The sequence below is a fragment of the Salvelinus namaycush genome, chromosome 7 (assembly GCF_016432855.1).
Source record: "Salvelinus namaycush isolate Seneca chromosome 7, SaNama_1.0, whole genome shotgun sequence".
Taxonomy (NCBI): Eukaryota; Metazoa; Chordata; class Actinopteri; order Salmoniformes; family Salmonidae; genus Salvelinus; species Salvelinus namaycush.
The window spans coordinates 42,369,506-42,395,974 of NC_052313.1; the positions used below are offsets into that span (position 1 = coordinate 42,369,506).

A 26,469-nucleotide genomic window follows, 5' to 3' on the forward strand; every position below is an offset into this window, starting at 1 on the left:
GTTCTCCTCGTGTGTTTCCTTCGCTCACTGTTTCCTTCTTTCTCCCTAAATCTGAAGTACTGCGCAAATGGAAAACAGCTCCGGGTTGGCCACAGAGGGCAGAGTCAGGACGTGGAGGCAGAGAGAAGCGGAGAGAAGTTCCAAGTGCGTAGACTGGGGGAGGCACCCAAGTATTACAGAGGAGGTCCACTGAGCATGCCCCAACACGCCCACAACACAAAGCCTACTAAAGAATTCCTGTAGTACAGAGTACTACACTAACTAGTATACAGTACACTAGTACAGTGTACTTGTCTTACTGTATATCATTCTAACATTCTTTCAAACTCAGTAACACATTGGCACTGTTTTGGAGTTTTTTTTTTTTTTTTGCTAGTGTGAACTGTTGAAAATGACTTTTGCAATTACTGATTTATCACCAGAAAGAAAGTTGCTCAGGAACTGCAGAGTCTACAAACCAATGTGTGCTTAGCTTAGACACCGAGGAAATCAATCGGCCGTAGCCTAGACTTTATTTCACGTGTTAACAACAATCTCTAACATAGCTCAGCCTCACAGACAGAGAAAAAGGTGGGAAGAAAAGGTGGCTGATGATGTATGTGAAATTGCAGAGTGCATCAAATCTATCTTTAGCGTTATGTTTTGCTGTAAATAGCTACATAGCCGTCTTTGTATCAAAGATAATTGTGTAGTTATTGAGGTTCGCTAGCCAGCTATTTTCGTCCTAACGTAACGTAACGTAGTCAACACTGCTAGCTAGCCAGCTAGCCACCGAATAGCAGCACTGTAGAAACGATTACATTACAACGGAACGACTTGATTAGTGTAGTGTAGTGTTAGCTAGCTACATAGTTGTCTTTGCTATCTTTGTATCTAAGATAATTGTGTAGTTTTGAGTAATTATCGGTTAGCTAGCCAGCTATTTTCGTCCGCCGCGCTGCCGTTCTCCTACCTAGTCAACACTGCTAGCTAACACTGCTAGCTAGCCAACTTCTACCGAATAGCAGCACTGTAGAAACTTACATTACAACGGAACGACTTGATTAGCGTAGTGTTAGCTAGCTACATAGTTGTCTTTGCTGTCCTTGTATCCAAGATAATTGTGTAGTTTAGAGAAATTTAGAGAAATTGTCGAGGTTACCTAGCCAGTTAGAGGTTACCTAGCCAGCTACACTTTCAAACAAAGTCAACAACGCAGCCACTGCTAGCCAGCCTACTTCACCAGCCAGCAGTACTATATCATTTTAGTCAATAAGATTTTATTTTTTTTTGCAACGTAAGCTTAACTTTCTGAACATTCGAGACGTGTAGTCCACTTGTCATTCTAATCTCCTTTGCATTAGCGTAGCCTCTTCTGTAGCCTGTCAACTATGTGTCTGTCTATCCCTCTTCTCTCCTCTCTGCACAGACCATACAAACGCTTCACACCGCGTGGCCGCCGCTACTCTAACCTGGTGGTCCCAGCGCGCACGACCCACGTGGAGTTCCAGGTCTCCGGCAGCCTCTGGAACTGCCGATCTGCGGCCAACAAGGCAGAGTTCATCTCAGCCTATGCGTCCCTCTAGTCCCTCGACTTCTTGGCACTGACGGAAACATGGATTACCACTGATAACACTGCTACTCCTACTGCTCTCTCCTCGTCTGCCCACGTGTTCTCGCACACCCCGAGAGCTTCTGGTCAGCGGGGTGGTGGCACTGGGATCCTCATCTCTCCCAAGTGGACATTCTCTCTTTCTCCCCTGACCCATCTGTCTATCGCCTCCTTTGAATTCCATGCTGTCACAGTTACCAGCCCTTTCAAGCTTAACATCCTTATAATTTATCGCCCTCCAGGTTCCCTTGGAGAGTTCATCGATGAGCTTGACGCCCTGATAAGTTCCTTTCCTGAGGATGGCTCACCTCTCACAGTTCTGGGTGACTTTAACCTCCCCACGTCTACCTTTGACTCATTCCTCTCTGCCTCCTTCTTTCCACTCCTCTCCTCTTTTGACCTCACCCTCTCACCTTCCCCCCCTACTCACAAGGCAGGCAATACGCTTGACCTCATCTTTACTAGATGCTGTTCTTCCACTAATCTCACTGCAACTCCCCTCCAAGTCTCCGACCACTACCTTGTATCCTTTTCCCTCTCGCTCTCATCCAACACTTCCCACACTGCCCCTACTCGGATGGTATCGCGCCGTCCCAACCTTCGCTCTCTCTCCCCCGCTACTCTCTCCTCTTCCATCCTATCATCTCTTCCCTCTGCTCAAACCTTCTCCAACCTATCTCCTGATTCTGCCTCCTCAACCCTCCTCTCCTCCCTTTCTGCATCCTTTGACTCTCTATGTCCCCTATCCTCCAGGCCGGCTCGGTCCTCCCCTCCTGCTCCGTGGCTCGACGACTCACTGCGAGCTCACAGAACAGGGCTCCGGGCAGCCGAGCGGAAATGGAGGAAAACTCGCCTCCCTGCGGACCTGGCATCCTTTCACTCCCTCCTCTCTACATTCTCCTCTTCTGTCTCTGCTGCTAAAGCCACTTTCTACCACTCTAAATTCCAAGCATCTGCCTCTAACCCTAGGAAGCTCTTTGCCTCCTTCTCCTCCCTCCTGAATCCTCCTCCCCCTCCTCCCCCCTCCTCCCTCTCTGCAGATGACTTCGTCAACCATTTTGAAAAAAAGGTCGACGACATCCGATCCTCGTTTGCTAAGTCAAACGACACCGCTGGTTCTGCTCACACTGCCCTACCCTGTGCTTTGACCTCTTTCTCCCCTCTCTCTCCAGATGAAATCTCGCGTCTTGTGACGGCCGGCCGCCCAACAACCTGCCCGCTTGACCCTATCCCCTCCTCTCTTCTCCAGACCATTTCCGGAGACCTTCTCCCTTACCTCACCTCGCTCATCAACTCATCCTTGACCGCTGGCTACGTCCCTTCCGTCTTCAAGAGAGCGAGAGTTGCACCCCTTCTGAAAAAACCTACACTCGATCCCTCCGATGTCAACAACTACAGACCAGTATCCCTTCTTTCTTTTCTCTCCAAAACTCTTGAACGTGCCGTCCTTGGCCAGCTCTCCTGCTATCTCTCTCAGAATGACCTTCTTGATCCAAATCAGTCAGGTTTCAAGACTAGTCATTCAACTGAGACTGCTCTTCTCTGTGTCACGGAGGCGCTCCGCACTGCTAAAGCTAACTCTCTCTCCTCTGCTCTCATCCTTCTAGACCTATCGGCTGCCTTTGATACTGTGAACCATCAGATCCTCCTCTCCACCCTCTCCGAGCTGGGCATCTCCGGCGCGGCCCACGCTTGGATTGCGTCCTACCTGACAGGTCGCTCCTACCAGGTGGCGTGGCGAGAATCTGTCTCCGCACCACGTGCTCTCACCACTGGTGTCCCCCAGGGCTCTGTTCTAGGCCCTCTCCTATTCTCGCTATACACCAAGTCACTTGGCTCTGTCATATCCTCACATGGTCTCTCCTATCATTGCTATGCAGACGACACACAATTAATCTTCTCCTTTCCCCCCTCTGATAACCAGGTGGCGAATCGCATCTCTGCATGTCTGGCAGACATATCAGTGTGGACGACGGATCACCACCTCAAGCTGAACCTCGGCAAGACGGAGCTGCTCTTCCTCCCGGGGAAGGACTGCCCGTTCCATGATCTCGCCATCACGGTTGACAACTCCATTGTGTCCTCCTCCCAGAGTGCTAAGAACCTTGGCGTGATCCTGAACAACACCCTGTCGTTCTACACTCACATCAAGGCGGTGACCCGTTCCTGTAGGTTCATGCTCTACAACATTCGCAGAGTACGACCCTGCCTCACACAGGAAGCGGCGCAGGTCCTAATCCAGGCACTTGTCATCTCCCGTCTGGATTACTGCAACTCGCTGTTGGCTGGGCTCCCTGCCTGTGCTATTAAACCCCTACAACTCATCCAGAACGCCGCAGCCCGTCTGGTGTTCAACCTTCCCAAGTTCTCTCACGTCACCCCGCTCCTCCGCTCTCTCCACTGGCTTCCAGGTGAAGCTCGCATCCGCTACAAGACCATGGTGCTTGCCTACGGAGCTGTGAGGGGAACGGCACCTCCGTACCTTCAGGCTCTGATCAGGCCCTACACCCAAACAAGGGCACTGCGTTCATCCACCTCTGGCCTGCTCGCCTCCCTACCTCTGAGGAAGTACAGTTCCCGCTCAGCAAGGTCAAAACTGTTCGCTGCTCTGGCACCCCAATGGTGGAACAAACTCCCTCACGACGCCAGGTCAGCGGAGTCAATCACCACCTTCCGGAGACACCTGAAACCCCACCTCTTTAAGGAATACCTAGGATAGGATAAAGTAATCCTTCTAACCCCCCCTCCCCCTTAAAAGAGTTAGATGCACTATTGTAAAGTGGTTGTTCCACTGGATATCATAAGGTGAATGCACCAATTTGTAAGTCGCTCTGGATAAGAGCGTCTGCTAAATGACTTAAATGTAAATGTAAATGTAAATCATGTTAAACATAGCGCGCCGTGAGAGAAGTTACAACTTTTTGGCACGGCTCAGAAAAAAACTCCAGTTGAGAAACGAACAAGTGGTTATTTAGAAGTACATGTTTATACATCCCACACACTGGAGCTCTCCTCTCTCTCCCTGGGCTTTAAGCGTACCGTCGGGGAAAAACCTCACACACCGCACACACACATACATGCACACGTACACAATCCTCCGTCTCATGTTGTGTACAGTACTTCACTTAAACTGCTACGAAAATGACATACAAAACAATTACGTTGTTGTGTTGTCGATTTCTCTCCCCGTTTGAGTCGAGAGTCGAACAACAGGATACGGACCATCTGTGTGGGTCTCTCGTTACCTCTGACTGGTCTTGGTATTGTAGTCCACCCACAGTGAGTGCTACGGCCACTATCACACATTTGTTTACCTATGAAGTGTATGAATTTCTTTATACTTAGGTTTAGGGCAGCAAGTGGGAGGGAGTCATTAGTGCCAAACACCATTTACACACAAAAAAAGAGAGCAAAGAAAATACTGGGAAGTGGTCCAGTTTGTTAGCTAATAGGGTTCAGGTGCTGTCAAGGTTGCAGTCTCGCTCTGCACGCGATGGTCATTAACTAGACGGCCATACAAGAGCAAGAACAGATAGGGGAGGATGGGCTTCCCTCTCTTTCTCTCTCTCTCTCCCTTTCAATGTATGTCCCTCTCTCTGTCTTAAACTGTAACTCCTCTCCCTCTCTTACCCCGTCTCTCTTTTTATCTCCTCCGAGTCTCTCTTCTCCCTCTATTACCCCCTCTCTCTCCTCCTGCTTTCTCTCCTCCCCCCCCCCCCCCCCCCCCCCCTCCCTCGCTCTCTCCTCCCTCGCTCTCTCCTCCAGTGTAAAGAGTATGAGTCATGGCTCCCTGGCTCTGTCTGGGAAACATCAGCCATTCAAAGGGGGATGAGCTAGTCACACGGCAGTCGGTGTGTGTTCCTATACTATACACCAGAGTTGGAGGGAGCGAGGGAGAGAGGGAGGGAGGGAGGTAAAAGAGGGGAGGAAGTGAAAGAGTGAGCTGGAGGCGTGGTAAAGAGGGAGGTAGAGAGGGGGTGAAAGAGGGATGGAGGTAGAGAGGTATAGTACAACACAGCTGAACTGCACTGTAGGTGGCTTGTATTGGGATGTATATATCTATTTGTGCAGGTAGACTTTTTGTGGGTTGAACATTCCCTCTTCGGTGTGACAGGAAGCCGTTTATCTTGGGTGTCATTATTGTATCTGTACTGTAGCAGTCCAAGAGAGGCCCTGCTCTGTAGTGATTAGATGTGCGTGCTTTCAGAGACACTTCTGTATACCGGTTTGAACATCTGCAAGCTTATTATATCATTCACACACACACACAGCATTTTACCCTTTAACCTTTCGGCAGGTAGCTCAAACCTCGTCATTCACACACATACGCACGCACGCACACACAAACACACACACATACATACAAACTACTGTCGCCTAAGCACGTCATCAACAAGGCATACAGAATCGTCCTTCCACCGCCTGATGACATTACACTGAGACAGTTTGTCTGTGTCCCAAATAGCACCCAATTCCTTATATATAATGTACTACTTTTGACCTTGGTAGGCTACTTGTTGATGGGGTAGACTACATATCCCATTACTGTCACCCTGGGATGATATATATATATATATATATATATATAGACCATGCTCATCCATTAGGTGCCCAGACCATCCCTGGCTCCCTGACTCTCTGGCTCCCTGACTCCCTGACTCCCTGGCTCCCTGGCTCTCTGACTCCCTGGCTCCCTGACTCCCTGGCTCCCTGGCTCTCTGACTCCCTGGCTCCCTGACTCCCTGACTCTCTGACTCTCTGACTCCCTGACTCTCTGGCTCCCTGACCCTGGCTCCCTGACTCTCTGGCTCCCTGACTCCCTGACTCTCTGGCTCCCTGACTCTCTGGCTCCCTGACTCCCTGGCTCCCAGACTCCCTGGCTCCCTGACTCCCTGACTCTCTCTCCCTGGCTCCCTGGCTCTCTGACTCCCTGACTCTCTCTCTCTGAGTAGATCTGGTTATAGCGGTGGGTGGGTAGATTGTATTCCCCTTGAAATTAGAGACCTTTTATGGTTCTGTTTGGTCCTACAGGAGACTGACTGGTGGGTTGACCTTCTAATACTAAAATAATGATGAGGCTAGACTGCTGCCCTCTGCCCAGTGTGGACAGCTGTGGTCGGCGGACCGGCTGCCTGCCCTGGGGTGTTGAGGTGGCGGCGGGGGTTGGTATGTGTGTGTGTGTGTGTGTGTGTGTGTGTGTGTGTGTGTGTGTGTGTGTGTGTGTGTGTGTGTGTGTGTGTGTGTGTGTGTGTGTGTGTGTGTGTGTGTGTGCGACTCTGTCTTACACTCTCTACTCTCTCTTCGTCACTAGGTTGAGTAGCGATGGCTTGAATGTGAGAGTGCCAACTTTGTGGTTTTGAAGGGATATGTTGGCATTTCCCTAGTATTGGAAACATTCAAAATAAAATATCAATGGAATATTTTGTTTTGAAGTAAATGACGAGAAATGATGACGAGCGCGTCATCAAACGAAATGCCATATCAAAGTGCATAGGAGGCGTACGATGGTCGGTGACAGGCGATCATTAGGAAAGAAGAACTGGAGCTAGATGACTCCAAAGCCTCTGATCATAGGCTACTCTCCATAATATACACTGGCAGCAGTAGGAATATCATTTGAATGGTAATTCAGTCCTGATGGATTGAGTTCCGCGGGCCGGGGCAGAGTTCCCGCTGTACGGTCCTACACTGACCAAACCACTTCAGACCATTCTCATTTTTAAAACTTCGTGACTCCCGTCCATTTCCAGCTCTCGGGGTTACAGTCAGCCAGTCAGTCAGGAGAGAATAGAGGAATGTGGTGTTGCTGTTGCTGCTATCTGACCGGCCAAGTGGCAATTTTGCGGCCTGGTCTGTTTTCCTCGTTTGGCCTCCCCTCTGCGGAGGCCTTTGTGTGTGTGTGTGTGTGTGTGTGTGTGTGTGTGTGTGTGTGTGTGTGTGTGTGTGTGTGTGTGTGTGTGTGTGTGTGTGTGTGTGTGTGTGTGTGTGTGTGTGTGTGTGTGTGTGTGTGTGTGTGTGTGTGTGTGCGTGCGCGCGCGTGCGTGCGTGCGTGCGTGCGTGCGTGCGTGCGTGCGTGCGTGCGTGCGTGCGTGCGTGCGTGCGTGCGTGCGTGCGTGCGTGCGTGCGTGCGGGCGGGCGTGCGGGCGGGCGGGCGGGCGGGCGGGCGGGCGGGCGGGCGGGCGGGCGGACCGGGCTGAGACAGCCCTGCCAGTCATTCCTTTGCTGTGTAGTCAGAGCTTCGCGTCAGTGTCGAGGTTAACCCCACAGACCTAGAGGCCAGGCCACAGATTTTCTGATAGGGAAGTCGAAGCTCGTTTGACTGGTTAAACCCAGTGAACTGTTCCAAGGGTTTGGTTTGGTCTCTGTGCTCCAGTAACAGCAGCAGGATAACAGCACCACAACACATCTAGTCCTGCCAGTGCTGGCTCCCTTTACGTGGGACAGGCAACTGCTATATTGGAGTTCTGGGCCGTATTCATAAAGCATCTCAGTGCTTTATATATAATCATATTCATTATGATCTAAGAGGAAACATTTATCCTATATCAGCACTCTGATGCTGAGACTCTGTGAATATGAACCCTGGCCCATATTCTCTCTAGTTGGTTCACTGAATTAAACAGCAGTCTCCCTGGTCCACATGCCAGCTACACATCATATATATGCTACTTAGCAGGCATTTTTACCGAAAGTGATTTCGTCATGCTTGCATACATTTTACGTACAGTGCTCCCAAGTATCAAACCCACTATTCTGGCATTGCAAGCGTCACGCTCTACCAGCTGAGCTGTAGGGCCACAGTCATGACCAAGTCATGAGCCCTCATTGTCAGCCCAAATAGAAACACTGTCTTCTCTTCCTCCCTTAGTCATTACTGGAACAAACATGGGAAAGTAACCATACCGCATAGCCACATACTGTACATGTCTGCCAAACCCTGAAACGGTGCTCTCTCTCTCTTCCTCCCGCCCCTCTCTCTCTCTCTCTCTTTATTTTTCTCTCTTTCTCTCTCTCGTTCGCTCCCTCTCCATCCTAACCCTGGTGTATGCTATGTGGTTAAGTACTCTGCAATTTACTGGGCCTTATTGATAGTCCATCGTCCTTTTAAATGGTTTGCATTTGACTTTGCATTTCCCCCAAAATTATCTCCCAACATCTGTGTCCTGTGGGAAAGGTATTTTGGGGTTTTGTTGCTGGAAAGAAACACTGTTGTTTTTGTTCTCTCTCTCTCGCTCTCTCACTCTCTCGCTCGCTCTCTCTCTCGATTTCTCTCCCTTTCTTTTTTCAAAATTCTTCTTCTTGTGATACAGAGGGCTTGATAACGGCTGAGGGTCCAGAAATAGCATTGGCTGCAGCCTGTAGCTCACAACACACACAGGAAGTGACTGGGCGCCCCACCCAGCTTGCAGCCGACCGTACCTCAGGGGCAGAGCTTGCTCCAGGCTAGCCTGTACAGCAACCACACGCTCTAGCTAACTCCATTGTAGACTATAGCAGTCAACCAAATGCTCTTAGGCCGTACCTCAGAGCCAGGGTTAGCTCTGTGCTATAGCCTAATGTTTGCCTGGCTACCCAGACTCCTTTCACGCCCACAGACATTAGTTTCTTCTCCGCAATGGGTCTGGATCTGAGTACCTCCCCGACCCTTCATCGAATGCGAACACATTCGGGGCTGTGTGATTGGTCCAGAAACTGATAGGTTGGGCCAGAGGCAGAACACACGTGGGTAAAGCATTGGCTTCGATACTCTGATTGGTTTGAGACGATCCAATCACTGTTGACTTTGTCTCGTGTACAACACCCCTCGTTCCCCTCGTCACCACAGACGATGAAAGTATGTAGTGAACGACAGAGCACCGTAAGAATTCAGTGTGAGTTGTCAGGCAAGCCTAATGTAGCCTACAGCAGCCAATCTCCCAAGCTAGCTCTGGGCTAGCCAATGTACAGCAGCCACTCTCCCAAGCTAGCTCTGGGCTAGCCAATGTACAGCAGCCACTCTGTCTAGCTAGCTCTGGGCTAGCCAATGTACAGCAGCCACTCTCTCTAGCTTGCTCTGGGCTAGCCAATGTACAGCAGCCACTCTGTCTAGCTAGCTCTGGGCTAGCCAATGTACAGCAGCCACTCTCTCTAGCTTGCTCTGGGCTAGCCAATGTACAGCAGCCACTCTCTCTAGCTAGCTCTGGGCTAGCCAATGCACAGCAGCCACTCTGTCTAGCTAGCTCTGGGCTAGCCAATGTACAGCAGCCACTCTCTCTAGCTTGCTCTGGGCTAGCCAATGTACAGCAGCCACTCTCTCTAGCTAGCTCTGGGCTAGCCAATGCACAGCAGCCACTCTCTCTAGCTAGCTCTGGGCTAGCCAATGCACAGCAGCCACTCTGTCTAGCTAGCTGTGGGCTAGCCAATGTACAGCAGTCACTCTCTCTAGCTTGCTCTGGGCTAGCCAATGTACAGCAGCCACTCTCTCTAGCTTGCTCTGGGCTATCCAATGTACAAAGCAGCCACACACTCCCATTCCAATTGGGAAACTTATAGACTTATAGCAAGGTACTTTGAGAGTCACTTATGTCTGTGATTGAAAGAATTTGTGTTGGTGAAGCAGCCCCCAGCCAGCCCAGCCAGGCCCAGCCCAGCCAGGTCAAACCAACCCAGCCAGGCCCAGACCAAGCTGTAGTTCAGGCTGAGCAACATGCTTTATTGATTTGGGATCTGTGGTGAAGGAAGAGAAAGCCCCCGGCTCTTTCAGCCCTCATCAGAAGTGGCTGAGCACAGTGGGTGTGTTGTGTCCAGCCGGGTATGAGGGTCGAGGGGAGGCTGCGAGTGGGAACAAGGAGGCTCTTGTTCTGGTCTGGAGCTACAGACGGGAAAGGGGAAGGGGAGAGACGGGAAAGACGAGAGCTCTACGGTTCAGTCTGGACTGCAGTCTGGTGGAGTCAGTCACCAGTGTGTCCGACTCCAGCATGTACAGCTATTTGTCACTGTCCGTCTCCTCCATTTGTTTGTCTCCTTCTCTGTCACTCTGTCTTTGTCTGTCAGCCTCTCTCTTCCTCTCTCTCTCTCTCTCTCTCTCTCTCTCTCTCTCTCTCTCTCTCTCGTCTCGCATTCTCTCCCCTTTTCTCTTTCTTTCCCTATCTCTCTCTCTTTCGATTCTGACCTATTTTAAGAAGACCACCTTTGAGATATTAGACTAATGGACAGAAATAGTCGCAGGTCAACCGACAATTCTGAAAACAATTGGCTATGTCTGCTGCTCTGCTTTTAGGGGACACAAACATAGATTCGAGGCCTTTGGACATCTGGAGTGTGTCTCAAGTCTCCAGGTGAAACATATGACGTACACGCCCTTACTTAGTCCCCTATGAGCCTTGCTCGCTGTCAGGGCTTCTCCTGGGGATGAAAACAAATGAACAAGGGAAGGAGAAAATGGAGTTAGACAAATTGGGAGGGAGGTCTTATAATCCTATCTATTAAGTCTGAAGTCAAAGTTAAGTCCCAAATGAGCCCAAAGCCAATCCTGGCTGACACACAGACACATGCAAGAAAGCACATACACGTGCACACACACAGACACACACACACCATATGTTTTACTATCCTTGTGGGGACCCAAAATGTATTTACATTCAAAATCATTTTTTTCCTAAACCTAACCCTAACCTTAACTCCACCTTTAACCCCTAACCCTAATTCTAACCCTTTACCTAATTCTAACCCTAAACCAAACCCTTAAACTAAGCTTAAAATAGCCTTTGTTCTTGTGGGGACTGTCTTTTACTATCCTTTAACCTCCTTGTGGTGACTTTTGAAGATTTCCGGTATCGACAAGGATAGTAATACAAGCCCACACACACACACACACACACACACACACACACACACACACACACACACACACACACACACACACACACATACATACAAACACACACACACATATACGCACACAACCACACACAACAACAACAGCAGGGGTTGGAGAGAGGGAGGGAAAGCTGCCTTAGGAGGCAGCTGTAGGAGGCAGCTCTCCTTCCCTCTCTCCAACCCCTGCTGTTGTTGTTGTGTGTGGATGTGTGCGTATGCATGTGTGTCTGGGCTTGTATTACTATCCTCATTGGTTTGGAAAAATTTGAAGAAAAAGAGTTACAGACGTTAGCAGAGAGCATGTCAACAAAGTATTTGAGAAGTCAGTTCCATGCTGCTTTCTCCCACTGTCCGGCGCGTATTGCCTTTCAGGATTGCGTGCCGGTGTGAAGTTATGTTTGTCTCTCTGTTCTGTTTTGCAGCGACCATGAAGAAAGGCGGTCCAGGGTGGGGGGTGGAGAGAGCGGTGGTGTTCGGAGGGAATGGACAGATCACTCTAGCGAAGAGCACACCCACCACAACCTCTGGGGATGCGGTCACGCTTTCCGAGGGAAACCTCCTGCTCCAGGTATACAGTGTGTGTACTGTCTGTCTGTCTGTCTGTCTGTCTGTCTGTCTGTCTGTCTGTCTGTCTGTCTGTCTGTCTGTCTGTCTGTCTGTCTGTCTGTCTGTCTGTCTGTCTGTCTGTCTGTCTGTCTGTCTCTCCCTCCCTCCAGCCCTAGGCCTCTCTCTCTCTCTGTCCCTCTGGGGTTTACCTGAGGAAGCTTAGCTGACGTGAGGGGCAAGCACCGACCTGTCCCCCAGCTCACACACACTATATGACGGCTCTCATGCCCATCTACATGTAAAGAAACCAACCTCACTCCTTCCCCCTCCAGTTATACGAAAAGCTATTTGTTTTACGTCTTGACATGACCGAAACTCCTCCACCTCACGAGAGTTAGGGATTACTGTCTCACGTTATCAGCCTATATATCACGCATACTGTATACCATAGATATAGAAGCCCTGTATACAGTCTTGAACGAGGATGCCCGATTATAAACTCTTTGATATTTCGATATTCCTCCATAAAATAATAACCTCTCGTGCATGTATGTTCAATGCCAACAAAGGAGGGAAAAAGAGGAAGCGGATCCAACCACTTGTCTAAAGCACACATCTTCCTGGAGTAAACACCCAGAGTCCCTGCCCTCCTGACTAAATCCTGAGTTTGACTCTCTCATTTCATTACCCGTGGGGCAATGCCTCTGACAGCACTGTCCCATTTCTCATTGGGGGCTAATGCTAGGAGTGTTAGCGTGCTGTCCCATTTCTCAGTGAGGGCTATGCTAGTTCTCATTAGCATTAGCTTTATTGCTAAAGATAACCATCGCCATCTCAAGGGAGGTCTCAACGCGGACCACACACACAGCACTATTCTCTCCAGTAGGGACTGGTCTAATGGAGGATGGTGCTAGACTGATTTATGACTGATTCTCTGCCTTGATAGTTTGGTAGTGCTGGGCAGTTTGTAGTTTAGTCTTAACTGTCTTCCCCAGTCGCTGTCCTGGTGACTACAGTAAATCCACACAGAGAACAAACACTGCTCTTATGAGACACAATTGTGTGTTGTATTTTTTATTTTTTATTTTGTAGGTCTAAACACCAGACAAAGATTCATGGGGATAGTTTTTTCACTGTGTTTCACAATGTGGTTGATTCACCATGCAGAAAACTTGTTCAGTGCAATCTGGGAGCATATATCGTGAAGATGTTACAAACCACGTTATCGTCTTGTTGTCCTGAAGTCTTTTTCTGGAAATAAGTAGGTGGGTTAGAATCACTCACTATTACCCTCAAACACACACACGGTGGTGTAAAGTACTTAAGTAAAAATACTTTAAAGCACTACTTAAGTTGTTTTTTGGGGTATCTGTACTTTACTTTACTATTTATATTTTTGACAACTTTTACTTTTACTTCACTACATCCCTAAAGAAAATATAGTACTTTTTACTTCATACATTTTCCCTGACACCCAAAAGTAGTCATTACATTTTTAATGCTTAGCAGAATAGGAAAATGGTCCAATTCACGCACTTATCAAGAGAACATCCCTGGTCATCCCTACTGCCTCTGATCTGGAGAACTCCCTAAACACAAATGCTTCGTTTGTAACACAAATGCTTCATTTGTAAAAATGTTTTTACATTTAACCTTAATTTAACTAGGCAAGTCAGTTAACAAAAAACTCTTATTTACAACGACAGCCTACACCGGCCAAACCAAGACCACACTGGGGGGGAAATTGTGCGCCACCCTATTGGACTCCCAATCACAGCTGGGTGTGATAAAGCCTGGATTTGAACCAGGGACTGCAGTGACACCTCTTGCACTGAAATGCAGTACCTTAGACCACTGCGCCACTCGGGAGCCCCGGAGAGACTCAATGATGTCTGGTTTGCTTAATATAAGCAATTTAAAATTACTTGTACTTTAGATACTTAAGTATATTTTTGCAATTACATGTACTTTTGATACTTAAGTATATTTAAAACCAAATACTTTTAGACTTTTACTCAAGTAGTTCACTTTTACTTGAGTCATTTTCTATTAAGGTATCTTTTACGTTTACTCAACTATGACAATTGGGTACTTTTTCCAATACTTTGGCCTGTATTCCTAAACCTGTTAGCTAATGTCTGTGTTTTAAATGCTGAAAATTTGCAGCAGCTTCCAGTAAATCCAGATAGGCCCTTTAGTGTGATACCAAAATGCAGGACCTCTCGCAAACTCTGTCTGTCTGTCTGTCTCTGTCTGTCTGTCTGTCTGTCTGTCTGTCTGTCTGTCTGTCTGTCTGTCTGTCTGTCTGTCTGTCTGTCTGTCTGTCTGTCTGTCTGTCTGTCTGTCTGTCTGTCTGTCTGTCTGTCTGTCTCTCTCTCTCTCTCACACACACACGCTCTGGTGGTCTATTGTTTACAAGGTCCAGGATCCTGTGCGTGACAAGAAGCTATATTCCCCCCTGCTCCGTTGTATTGTCACATTTAACACCTGAACAAAGGAATGGCTAATTACATGGGATGTTTACCCAAACCTGAACAAACACATAGACACACACACACCATGGCTATTCATTCTTCTTTCTTTCAGTTTAAGTTTATTTGCCCATCTTCATGTCAAATAACGAAGTGTGTCTTGTTTGACGTGTGAAGTATGAACATATGTTAACTTCATAATAATATAATACTATTAAGTTCATAAATAGTAAGTTCATAGTGTTTATTTTTGTCTGACTGTGCCTCTCTGTGTCTCTAGGCCCTGAACGGTTTTGTGCTGGTGGTCACGGCGGAGGGATACGTGTTCTACTCCTCTCCTACTGTTCAGGACTACCTAGGCTTCCACCAGGTAAAATAGGGCCTTTTGATCCACACTGACTGACACACAGACCCACATTATGCATATACTGCTTATAAATGTGTTATGTATGGGTTATTCAAGACCCTATGTAGGTACATTTCAAGTCACCTCATAGCAGCCGCATCACCTAGCTAGCTGATGGTATCCAACATGTCAGCTTATAGTAGCCGTATCACCTAGCTAGCTAATGGTATCATACATGTCACCTCATAGCATCCAATATCACCTAGCTAGCTAATGGTATCATACATGTCAGCTTATAGTAGCCGTGTCACCTAGCTAGCTAATGGTATCATACATGTCAGCTTATTGCAGCCGTATCACCTAGCTAGCTAATGGTATCATACATGTCACCTCATAGCATCCAATATCACCTAGCTAGCTAATGGTATCATACATGTCAGCTTATAGTAGCCGTATCACCTAGCTAGCTAATGGTATCATACATGTCACCTCATAGTAGCCGTATCACCTAGCTAGCTAATGGTATCATACATGTCACCTCATAGTAGCCGTATCACCTAGCTAGCTAATGGTATCATACATGTCACCTCATAGTAGCCGTATCACCTAGCTAGCTAATGGTATCATACATTTCACCTCATAGCTGCCCATATCAACTACCTAGCTAATTACTCCATCATATATATACACTAAAGAGAAATGTCAATATTGTCACAGTTGAATAATTTGCTGGCCAGCTGACCTTGTTGGACATTCTAATGTGACGCCTCAACTTAGATCATCCCCATAGCATATCAGTCATAACTGAAGTAGCAAGGCTATAATCGGAAGCAGAAGTGCATGGAGTTGAGATTCATATGGCCTTGGCTCTCCTTCCCATCACAGACATTTATACAGACCACGTTTAAATGGATGTGTTTATAAGTCAGAAGTTCATCGACAAACAAACTCCAAACTCTCGTTCCGTACACACACACACATCATTCCCAGAGAGAGACCTTGACTGAGGCCAAGTACACGTTTTTAGGAAGCCTAAGGGAGAAAAGGGAAAAGAGAACGAGCATCTAATCACACAGCTCTCTCTCCGTCAGACCTACGTTCTCGGCGTTTTTTTCATGGAGGAGCCATTAATGGATCGAAGGGAATGGGAAAACACATGAGTCATGTGTGCTGGGAACAATAAAGTGTAGCGTGACTGCCGCTTGGCACATTGGGCCCAGAAGCACTGCTTGCCCTCTGTGCAGGCGGTCCGGTACGGCATCCCGGTAAAATTCTATGATTAGGCCCATAAGCGTGTGCACACATAGGACGTCCCGTACTGGGAAGAAATTAAATCTACGTTCACCCCTGCTTACAGTACACACACACACACACACACACACACACACGGTGCATGGCCAGGTCACTAGCCTAAAGACAGACGTTACACTGCGAGAGAGGCTCTAATGAATATGTTTTTTAATACGTTGATGACTCATGCTCCAAACAACACACACGTACGCACACACACCCACAGAGAGTCCTCTTGGAATATGGGGGTTGTTTGTGCCTCTGCACCTGGTGAGCTTTGCTCTTTAACGAGAGATGTACAACCCATCCCACTCCTTTCCCCTTCCCACAAAACATTGAAAGAAGCAGACAGTGGAGTATCAGGGCTTCCAAACCACTAGAGGGCAGCACCTGTTAGTTCGTATTCCCAGGAGACATTTGGAAATGACTGAATCTCATGCACTTCATATATTCCTCTCGAGTCTGTACTGTAGTTGTTGTATATCGTTTTTTACACTCTTGTCTCCCTCTTTGTCCTGTCTCCCACAGTCAGATGTGGTCCACCAGAGTGTGTTTGAGTTGATCCACACGGACGACAGGGCCTTGTTCAGACGTCAGCTCCACTTCGCCCTTAACCCCAACCAGTTTGATACAGAGCCAGGGACAACAGAGAGTGAGTAATACACTAGTCTGCTATGTTAGTACTCACACCCTGGTTTTCGACTGCCTAAGCCAGGGGTGTCGAACTCATTACACGGAGGGCCGAGTGTCAGCGGGTTTTGGTTTTTTCCTTTCAATTAAGACCTAGACAACCAGGTGAAGGGAGTTCCTTACTAATTAGTGACCTTAATTCAGCAATAACGTACAAGGGCGGACACTCGGCCCTCCGTGGAATGACTTTGACACGTGGACTAAGCCAACCTTTGTGGAAAGATTTGATATTAATTGAAAAAACGTTTTGTATAGTTAGCTGAATATACAGGATAATAAACAGGCGGCCTCGCTGTTAAGAGCATTGGGCCAGTAACTGAAAGGTCACTGGTTCGAATCCCAGAGACAACTTCGTGAAAAATGTGCCCTTGAGCAAGGCACTTAACCCTAATTGCTCGTGTAAGTTACTCTGGATAAGAGTGTCTAATAAATGACTAAAATATCAAATATATTTAAACATACATGTGTCTGTACCGTAACTGTGTGTACTGTAGGCTTGCAGCCTAACAACAGCAGTGACATCACCAGCAACATAGTGAGCTACAACCCGCAGCACATTCCCCCTGAGAACTCCTCCTTCCTGGAGAGGAACTTCGTCTGTCGCTTCCGCTGTCTCCTCGACAACTCCTCTGGCTTCCTGGTACAGTAAAACTAACAGTCCAACCCCACACGTCAAGAGGTCTAACGTCTACAGATTCACTTTGTATTAGTAGTAGTGGTTAAAATACTTTTGCCTCCACAGAATGAGGCAATACGCAAAACAAAAACTTACCTTGGTGTAGTTGTATTTATGATTTCTGTTTATCCTCATGTGATCACACAGATTGAGAAGTCCCTTACCTTTCCTCCTCATTTCCCTGTGTCTCAACTCCAGGCCCTAAACTTCAATGGGCGTCTGAAGTACCTCCATGGCCAGAACAAGATGTCAGATGACGGGACCATAGACCATCCCCAGCTGGCCCTGTTCGTGGTGGCTACCCCCATCCAGACCCCCTCTATCCTGGAGATCAGGACCAAGACACTTATATTCCAGACCAAACACAAGCTGGACTTCACCCCCATGAATGTTGATACACGGTAACACTCCCATCCAGTGTTATTATTAAAGTACACTACAGTATGTGCACATCCCTTAGTGGATTCGGCAATTTCAGCCACACTCATTGCTGACAAGTGTATAAAATCGCGCACATCGCCATGCAATCTCCATAGACAAACATTGGTAGTAGAATGGCCCGTACTGAAGAGCTCAGTGACTTTCAACAAGTCAGTTCGTCAAATTTCTGCCCCAGTCAACTGTAAGTGCTGTTATTGTGAAGTGGAAACGTCTAGGAACAACAAAGGATTAGCTGCAAAGTAGTAGGCCACACAAGCTCACAGAACGGGACCGTTGAGTGCTGAAGCGCGCAGCACAAAAAAATCACCTGTCCTCAGTTGCAACACACACTACCGAGTTCTAAACTGCCTCTGGAAGCAACGTCAGCACAATAACTGTTCGTCTGGAGCTTCATGAAATGGGTTTCCATGGCCGAGCAGCCGTACACAAGCCTAAGCTTGCCACCATTGGTCTCTGGAGCAGAGGAAATGCGTTCTCTGGAGTGATGGATCACGCTTCACCATCTGGCAGTCCGACGGATGAATCTCGGTTTGGCGGATGCCAGGAGAACACTACCTGCCCCAATGCATAGTGGCAACTGTAAAGTTTGGTGGAGGAGGCATAATGGTCTGGAGCTGTTTGTCATGTCTTGGGCTAGGCCCCTTAGTTCCAGTGAAGAGAGTTCTTAACGCTACATCATACAGTGGCATTCTAGGCAATTCTGTGCTTCCAACGTTGTGACAACAGCTTGGGGAAGGCCCTTTCCTGACATGACAATGTCTCCGTGCACAAGGCGAGGTCAATACAGAAATAGTTTGTCGAGATCGATGTGGAAGAACTTGACTGGCCTGCACAGAGCCCTGACCTTAACCCCATCGAACACCTTTGGGATGAATTGGAACGCTGACTGCGAGCCAGGCCTAATCGGCCAATATCACTGCCCGACCTCACTAATGCTCTTGTGTCTGAATGCAAGCAAGTCCCTGCAGCAATGTTCCAAGATCTAGTGGAAAGCCTTCCCATAAGAGTAGAGGCTGTTATAGCAGCAAAGGGGGGGACCAACTCCATATTAACGGCCATGATTTTGGAATGAGATGTTCGACGAGCGGGTGTCCACATACTTTTGGCCACGTAGTGTATATCTAACTTAAGATGACGTTATTCCTTTGTGTGCATTATAACATTGGCATTCATTTCTAAATGATTTATAAGCATTTGTGATGATTTATTCATGAACGTTACTATGAATAGTAACCACAAACTGTAGAGAACCGAAAAAAAACTGAGCAATTAGCGAGTGTTTCTGATGTTATTCCTCCTGTGCGTTATTGTGTGTCAGAGGGAAGGTGGTTCTGGGCTACACTGAGCTGGAGTTGTGTATGAGAGGCTCTGGATACCAGTTCATCCACGCTGCTGACATGATGTACTGTGCCGACAACCATGTCAGAAGTAAGTCGTTATCACGTTTCCCAATTAATATTACAACTTTCCTCTTTGGATGTTTGAATTAACTAACGAGTGATTGAACGGACGAATGAATGAATGACTGAACTCACAAATGGATTAAACCACGAATGAATGAAATTAACAAAAACGAATGAGTTCTCTGTATTTGCTGTACCCGTCCCTGTTGTTGACAGTTCCCTCGTGTCTGTTTCCCTCCTTAGTGATGAAGACAGGTGAGAGTGGTCTGACTGTGTTTAGGCTCCTGGCCAAGAATGGTGTGTGGATCTGGGTTCAGGCTAATGCCAGACTGATCTACAAGGGAGGGAGGCCCGACTTCATCATGGTCAGACAGAGACCGTTATCGTGAGTAGAGTCATCATCTGGACAATCCAATCCAAGATTACTCTGCTCTGTACTCTGCTGTACTCTATTCTATTTTGTTCTAACACTCTCCTTTTTATTCCTCAAGAAATAAGGAGGGTGAGGAGCAGCTTCGCCAGCGGAGACTCCAGCTGCCCTTTAACTTTGCCACTGGGGAAGCTGTTCTCTACGAGGTGGGCCCCTCTCTGGACGTAGTTGACATTCCAACCCAGAGCAAGGGCCCTAAGATCAGGAAGATGGCCGAAGAAATGGCCCTGGACCCCGACTCAATGCTGGGCTCCATGCTGAGGCAGGACCAGTCCGTCTATATGCAGGTACAGCAATTTACTCTGTTTTACCGTATTCCCTATATTATACACTATGTTTGACCAGGGCCAATAGGTCTCTAGTATACTATGTAGGGAATAGGTTGCCATTTTGAACACTGACAATGTGTCAAATAATCCCGTAAGGGATGGGTCGCTAAGGATGACTTGACACGAACAGTATTTTATTAATTGAATATATTTATTCATCCATACAGACCAGCCCCAGCGAGCCCTCCAGCGACCCCCCCAACCCTCAGGAGCTATGCTCCTGGGAAGACCAGGCCTTCAGCAACAGCCACGCAATGGCCAACGTGCCTGGTGATTCCTGGGAGTCCCAACACCACACTATGCCCAAGCCGGACACGGGCATCAGGGAGGAGTCCACTGTCCAGGACCTGATGGAAACACTGCAGCAGATCATCGGGGACAACAGCCTGTGTTCAAGGTTTGACTTCTACTATAAAATAAATAATAGAAATGAATAAAAAACAATAGTAGATTATAAAATTGAAAGGTGAAAGTAGTTGCTTTGTCTAGCAACACTATCATGACTATAGCAAATACGTAGGTTTTGTGTGTCAGAGTGCAGTATTTATTTAGTTGCACAGCACAAACGTTTGTTAGCACGTTTCTCACACTGGCTTTAGCCACAGAGGGAGCAGGCCTGCCTAGGCAAGTGTAGGGGGGTTGCCTAGCAACATGTGCCTGGAGGTAGTCAACTTCTGCATAGCGCCACAAATTTGTGAATTTGTTCGGACCGAACAGCTAACATGACAGCTAAAATAGCTTTGAAAAAATACGATTTCAGCTAATAGGGAGAAGTATGTAACTATTTACATATAATGAAAATGTGGGTACATTTGTGGACAGAACTTACTCAACCTTTAATTTTTTTTACTTCTTCAACTACCGCAACATGTTTTCCTCACTAACAAACTTCTAAACTTCTTCCACTAGATGCATCATCATACTTCTCTCTCCAAATGATAACCTTAAACATTTCTAATTCCTTATGAGTAAAAGTGTAGTAGTCTTAGTGTAATTGTTTGTGATTAAATATGTGCCCCACAGTCCAAAGTAATGAGGTTGACATAGTCTATCAAAGTAATCAGACCAGATATTTTAATAAATTAAACTTCGAATATATTTCACTGCTTCACTTAAGTAAAATGTTTAAACTTCTTGTACTACCACAAAAATACTTTCAGAGCTGAAACAAGTCACACAATTTTTGTTAATGGAAAATTACCATCTATTTTCTATTATTTATTGTATCTATTTCAAAAAATGATGTGAAGCACATTGTATTGTATTGCTATACTGTAGCTTGTATGAAATGTGCTATACAAATAAAGTTGGATTTGATTTGATTGCAGCCTGGAAGTGAACCTTATCTGATCTTATCTTGTTGCAGCCTGGATGTGGACCCCACAGAGCTGAAGGACTGGGAGAACACTCTGCTGAAGATGAGCTCCAGCAACTGTGAGATGTCCGAGGACCTTGATGACATCCTCAACCATGACATCCTGTCATATGTGGAGGAACATCTCTTCAAGGAGAACGGAGGACTCAAGATGCCCGAGCATCTGGGCTCAATGCTGGGGTCCGTCAGTGTCAACAACCCCGTCCTGGAGGTCCCAGAGTGTCTTACAAATGTCGACCTGCAGGGAAATACCATGATGCCTGGAGGAAAGGGCTTCAACTGGGGGGTTGATCCCCAGCAGAACCAGTTGCTTGGGATGGGAGGCTTGAGTGCGGCTGAAACAGTGAGTAACGTTCGGGGCATGATGAAGCTGACACACATGGGCTCTCAGATGGGATTGAACGGCCACACACTCCAGCAGGCTTCCTCCAGGAACACCTTTGCCCAATCCCTGGGAAAGAACCTGGGCCTGGAGAGCAACGCTAACCCTCTGGCCTTTAACCCTTCCCTGACTGGCTCCTGTGCCCAGGTGCGGCAGAACCAAGCCAAAGGTAGACAGCAAGGCCTCCAGGCCTCTCCGATCCTGTCCAGCCCTGGTAACGGGCTCGCGTCTTATTCCCTGAGACAACAGATGCAGTCAGGCCTTGCCAATCGGAGCTCTGCCACTCAGGTCATCCCTGCTGCTATGGGTCTGCCAATCCAGAGCCAGCTGCTGGGGTGGAACATGAATGATCAGCTAATGAGATTCCAGGACCAGAGCTCCATAAGCCAATCAGATCCCTTTGCAGTGCCCGGTCAGGAAACCATGTGGATGCCCTTGCCCTCCTCCATGCCCAATACCAACATGGTGGCCGACACCCTGTTGGAAACCTTTTCCCAGAATATTTCAAATCAACCAAAAGACATCATTCTAGATCCCAACCCGGCTAGCTGCCTACAAGGACACTTTTCCCTGCAGACCCAGCAACAGCAGCAGCAGAAAATGCTGCCCACGATGTTACACCAACAAAATGGACACCAACACAATGTCATGGGCAGCTTTTATAACAACCAGGTGTCTGACTTCCAAATTGCTCCCCAGCTCCCCATCCCTGGGCTCGAGGCCCATCCACAGCAGAACTCTCAGGCCCAGAACTACAACAGCGATCAAACAATATCAGGCCAGTACAGGCCTCAAAAGACCTCTGCTGCCGTCACCCCTCCTCTCGTCTCTTCCAACAGCTGCATGTTCAGCAGCACCAACCCCCCCTCGGTTCCTGTCAACAGGGTCTGTTTAAACCCCAACACGGCCCTTGGTTCCCTGGTCCCATCCTCCTGTCAGAGGGCCACGGCCCCCCTCCACGACCACAGTCCCTCCCAGGCCTCCTGCTACTTCCAGAGGAACTCCAGCGGGCCCATCGTGGGGTCCTCGGCAATCCCACAAGGTGACACCAACATCAGCCCTCTGTCCTGTCAGGTGGGGCCTGGTCTAACCCCTGGGGGCCTCACACCAGACAGCCTGCTGGTCCAGCAGCAGTACCTCAACTGCAACGGGCAGACACAGGTAATACAGGCACCAGTATTTTAATGTAACCTTTATTTTAACAGATTGTCCCATTGAGGTAAAAATACCTATTTTTCAAGGGAGACTTGTTTCGTTATTACAACCAGATTACAGTGTTTCTAATTGCACCAGTGTTTAGGGTTTTACTAGTAGGACAATTATTACGAGCCACGAAGGGGCCTTTGGGAAGAAGGTATCTGTTTCATATTTGTCTTTGACGTATATTGAAGCATTTAGAGCTAATTACTCTGTTGTATGTACTTATACACAAATTTGAAGATTTTCTTTGTCCATTGTTGGTGGTTTCTTTGAGAAGGGTATAATGAGGATTTTAAAAGCACTCAAACAAGCACAATTTGCTGTGGGTTGCATGCATTACATCATCCCCTTGTCTTTCTGATCTGTTGTGGCTAACTTCTTCCTAATTGGTCCATTATTTACCATCCAGGTCACAAACTGTCCAATGGAGGAAAACATGTCGTTCCAGTTCCCGCCCCTGCCCCTCCCCAACGGAACCACATACTTCTCAGAGAACAATCAAACCAACTGTTGCGACTTCTAGAAGGTTCTACAAGGAGGAAGAACCCGCCTTTTCCGCGGCAGAATGGAATTTGTTAAGATACTGATGATGAGCCGTCTTCGCTAAACAAATAAATACACGGACACATACAGACTCACACAACCAGGTGCCTTTGGGGATTCTACCACCACAATGCCTTACTTCACCAAGGAGACTGGCCAAGATGGCTTCCTTCATTTTTCTTCTATGCGTCTCAAATTGAATGTTTGGATGCAAGATACAAGGCGTTTGGACCAGAGGGTCGTGTGGCTTATTTTTCTTCTCCAACCAGACTGACTGTCACTGGAGCTCCTCCTTGACTTGCTTTCACCTTGGGTGTGCATGCCCTGGTTAAAAGTAGTGCACTATATAGGGAATAGAGTGCCATTTCAGACGTACACTCACGTCTGGTGGATGTGGACGAAAGACAGAATATATTTATTGGTTGTTTTGAGTTGTGCCCCCCGTTTGAATTGTGCCTCATTGTGCCTCTAAAGAATTGCCAGAAGATTTTGGAAAGGAAAGACGAAAGATAATGAAGTAAGCAGTAATAGGGATAAAGAGATAACACGTTGAATGAGATTCCTGGGATTACTTTTAAGTTGTTTTTTAAAATCCTGAAATGCATTTGAATATATAGGATCTAGATGAAGGTGAGAGTCGATGCCTGGTAAATTGACTACAGTATGACCATACGGGAAAGAAGAAGAGTGTTTGCATTTGGAAAATGCTAAATATGTTGGCATATGATATTATGGACAGGATGGATATCGTTACGTACTGTACAATATGTATGTATGAATGATATATAGTTTAAGCTGTATCGAATGCTATTCCCCAGCAATCATAATACTTCAATGGCCTGAATGAAAATTGAAAAACAGTTTCCCTTGTGATGACCTTTGAGACTTGCCACATGTTCTTGCATCACAAACCATGCTCCATTTTGATATCAGCCTATTATTACAACAAGATATGTTAATCAGAATGTAATGACAACAACAACAAAAATACATTTATTTACTCAGCTTTGTTTAGTTTTTTGAAAAAAATGCATCTTTTGTATTTTTATAAGCATTTAACCAAAACCATAAATATGTAATTGAGCCAGTTTTTTCTTCTCTGATATTTTGTGAAGTGTCCCACTGGGCACACAATGGTTGAATAAACGTTGTTTCCACGTCATTTCAATGAAATTGTTGAACCAACTTGGAATAAACGTTGAATTGATGTCTGTGCCCAGTGGGATTCCTGTGCAGCTGCAGTTTTATTTGCTTCTATTGTGCTTCTATTGATACAAAACACCCAAGAAGGGGAGGTGCCTTGCTAAAGTATTCATGCAGAAATGCATCAGATAGTTTAAGTGCCTCATTTGCATAAATATGCAGATAGGAAACCAATTAACCAGTCATGGAAAAGCATATAATCACCAGTCAATTTGAAAAGAAAAAGTAGAGCCACTGTTCAAACTGCATTGTTGATATGCCTATGTGGGAATATCTTTCACTTTCATTTCCTTCATTAATTATTTTATTGCCCTGCAGTTCTACAGGGAAGTAATACAGTATTGGCAGCTACAGTTTCAGAATGATCAATGATCCAATTCAATGTGGATTATTCAATGTATTCTAGGGGGATCGGGTGCTTTCAAAAATCGTACAAAAATACAGAATCGATAATGAACACCGTAAGTGTCCATATTGAAAGTATATTTGTCTGTATTCTTGTCTGCATGCTTCTGCACAATGTAGGCACTATAACTATTGCACTGAGCCCAAGGCGCCTTTCTATATGCAGTACCATTTTAATGTGTACATACTATTTTTCATTTGTATTTTTAAGTAATGTGGCCTTTATAAGATTCACACCTATTATTATACACTATTTTATACGTAATGTTTTCTGCACACAGAACAGTTCATGTCTGTAAAACCTTTTTTGACCTGTTTCCTCAGAACAGTATTGATAAATATACACCTTGTGGCTTTTGTTGTTGTTTTTCTGCATCTAACAATGTGTCAGCCATGGCGCTTACGTCTCAATTATACTTCATCTCCACATTATTAAAGAGGTTTAATGACTTTTCACAGGTTTGTCTGTTCTTATCAGAATCACTTTTACTCGACAAGTACATTTACATGTATCAGGAATTGTTTGCGGACTCCGGCCGCAAAACCTAAACCTATAGGGGAGGGTCTGGGTGGGCATCTGTCCGCGGTGGCGCGGGACGTGGACCCCACTCCACCATAGTCATTGCCCTCTTCATTGGCCTCTTTAGAGCGGCGACCCTCGCCTCCGACCTTGGACCGAGGACCCTAATAAAAGGCCCCACTGGACTGAGGAGCGCCTCTGGACTGAGGGGCAGCTCCGGACTGAGGGGCAGCTCCGGACGGAGGGGCAGCTCCGGACTGAAGGGCAGCTCCGGACTGAAGGGCAGCTCCGGCAGCTCAGGCGGCGCTGGACAGACGGGCGGCTCAGGCGGCGCTGGACAGGAGGACAGCTCAGGCGGCGCTGGACAGACGGGCGGCTCAGGCGGCGCTGGACAGGAGGGAGACTCTGACAGTGCTGGACAGACGGGAGCACCTGGAGGAAGGAAACGGAGAGACAGCCTGGTGTGTGGGGCTGCCACCGAAGGTCTGGTACATGGAGGAGGCACCGGATAGACCGGACCGTGGAGGCTCACTGGAGGTCTCGAGCACCGAGCCTGCCCAACCCTACCTGGCCGAATGCTCCCCGTAGCCAGGCCAGTGCGGGGTGGAATAGCCCGCACTGGGCTGTGCTGGCGAACCGGGGACACCATGCGTAGGGCTGGTGCCATGTACCCCGGCCCGAGGAGACGCACTGGGGACCAGATGCGCTGAGCCGGCTTCATGGCACCTGGCTCGATGCCCACTCTAGCCCGGCCGATACGAGGCACTGCT

At 47.3% G+C, this 26,469-nt stretch overlaps 1 protein-coding gene across 2 annotated transcripts in view; it reads left to right on the forward strand.

The window, feature by feature from the left end:
• LOC120051250 (aryl hydrocarbon receptor-like) overlaps positions 1 to 25,635 on the forward strand; it is an 85,261-nt gene extending 59,626 nt beyond the window's left edge. The window contains exons 1-12 of one of the 2 annotated variants that reach the window (XM_038998011.1): positions 7,820 to 10,908; positions 11,872 to 12,017; positions 14,747 to 14,836; positions 16,631 to 16,754; positions 17,287 to 17,432; positions 17,667 to 17,869; positions 19,228 to 19,337; positions 19,556 to 19,697; positions 19,804 to 20,029; positions 20,239 to 20,468; positions 21,438 to 22,989; positions 23,438 to 25,635. In XM_038998011.1, coding sequence (XP_038853939.1) covers positions 11,877 to 12,017; positions 14,747 to 14,836; positions 16,631 to 16,754; positions 17,287 to 17,432; positions 17,667 to 17,869; positions 19,228 to 19,337; positions 19,556 to 19,697; positions 19,804 to 20,029; positions 20,239 to 20,468; positions 21,438 to 22,989; positions 23,438 to 23,551 — 3,078 coding nt within the window. In that variant the 5' untranslated portion in view covers positions 7,820 to 10,908; positions 11,872 to 11,876 and the 3' untranslated portion in view covers positions 23,552 to 25,635. Of the gene's footprint in view, positions 1 to 7,819; positions 10,909 to 11,871; positions 12,018 to 14,746; positions 14,837 to 16,630; positions 16,755 to 17,286; positions 17,433 to 17,666; positions 17,870 to 19,227; positions 19,338 to 19,555; positions 19,698 to 19,803; positions 20,030 to 20,238; positions 20,469 to 21,437; positions 22,990 to 23,437 lie in introns of those variants that run through there. The other variant, XM_038998010.1, reaches the window with a different exon arrangement.
• The last annotated feature ends 834 nt before the right edge of the window (positions 25,636 to 26,469 follow it).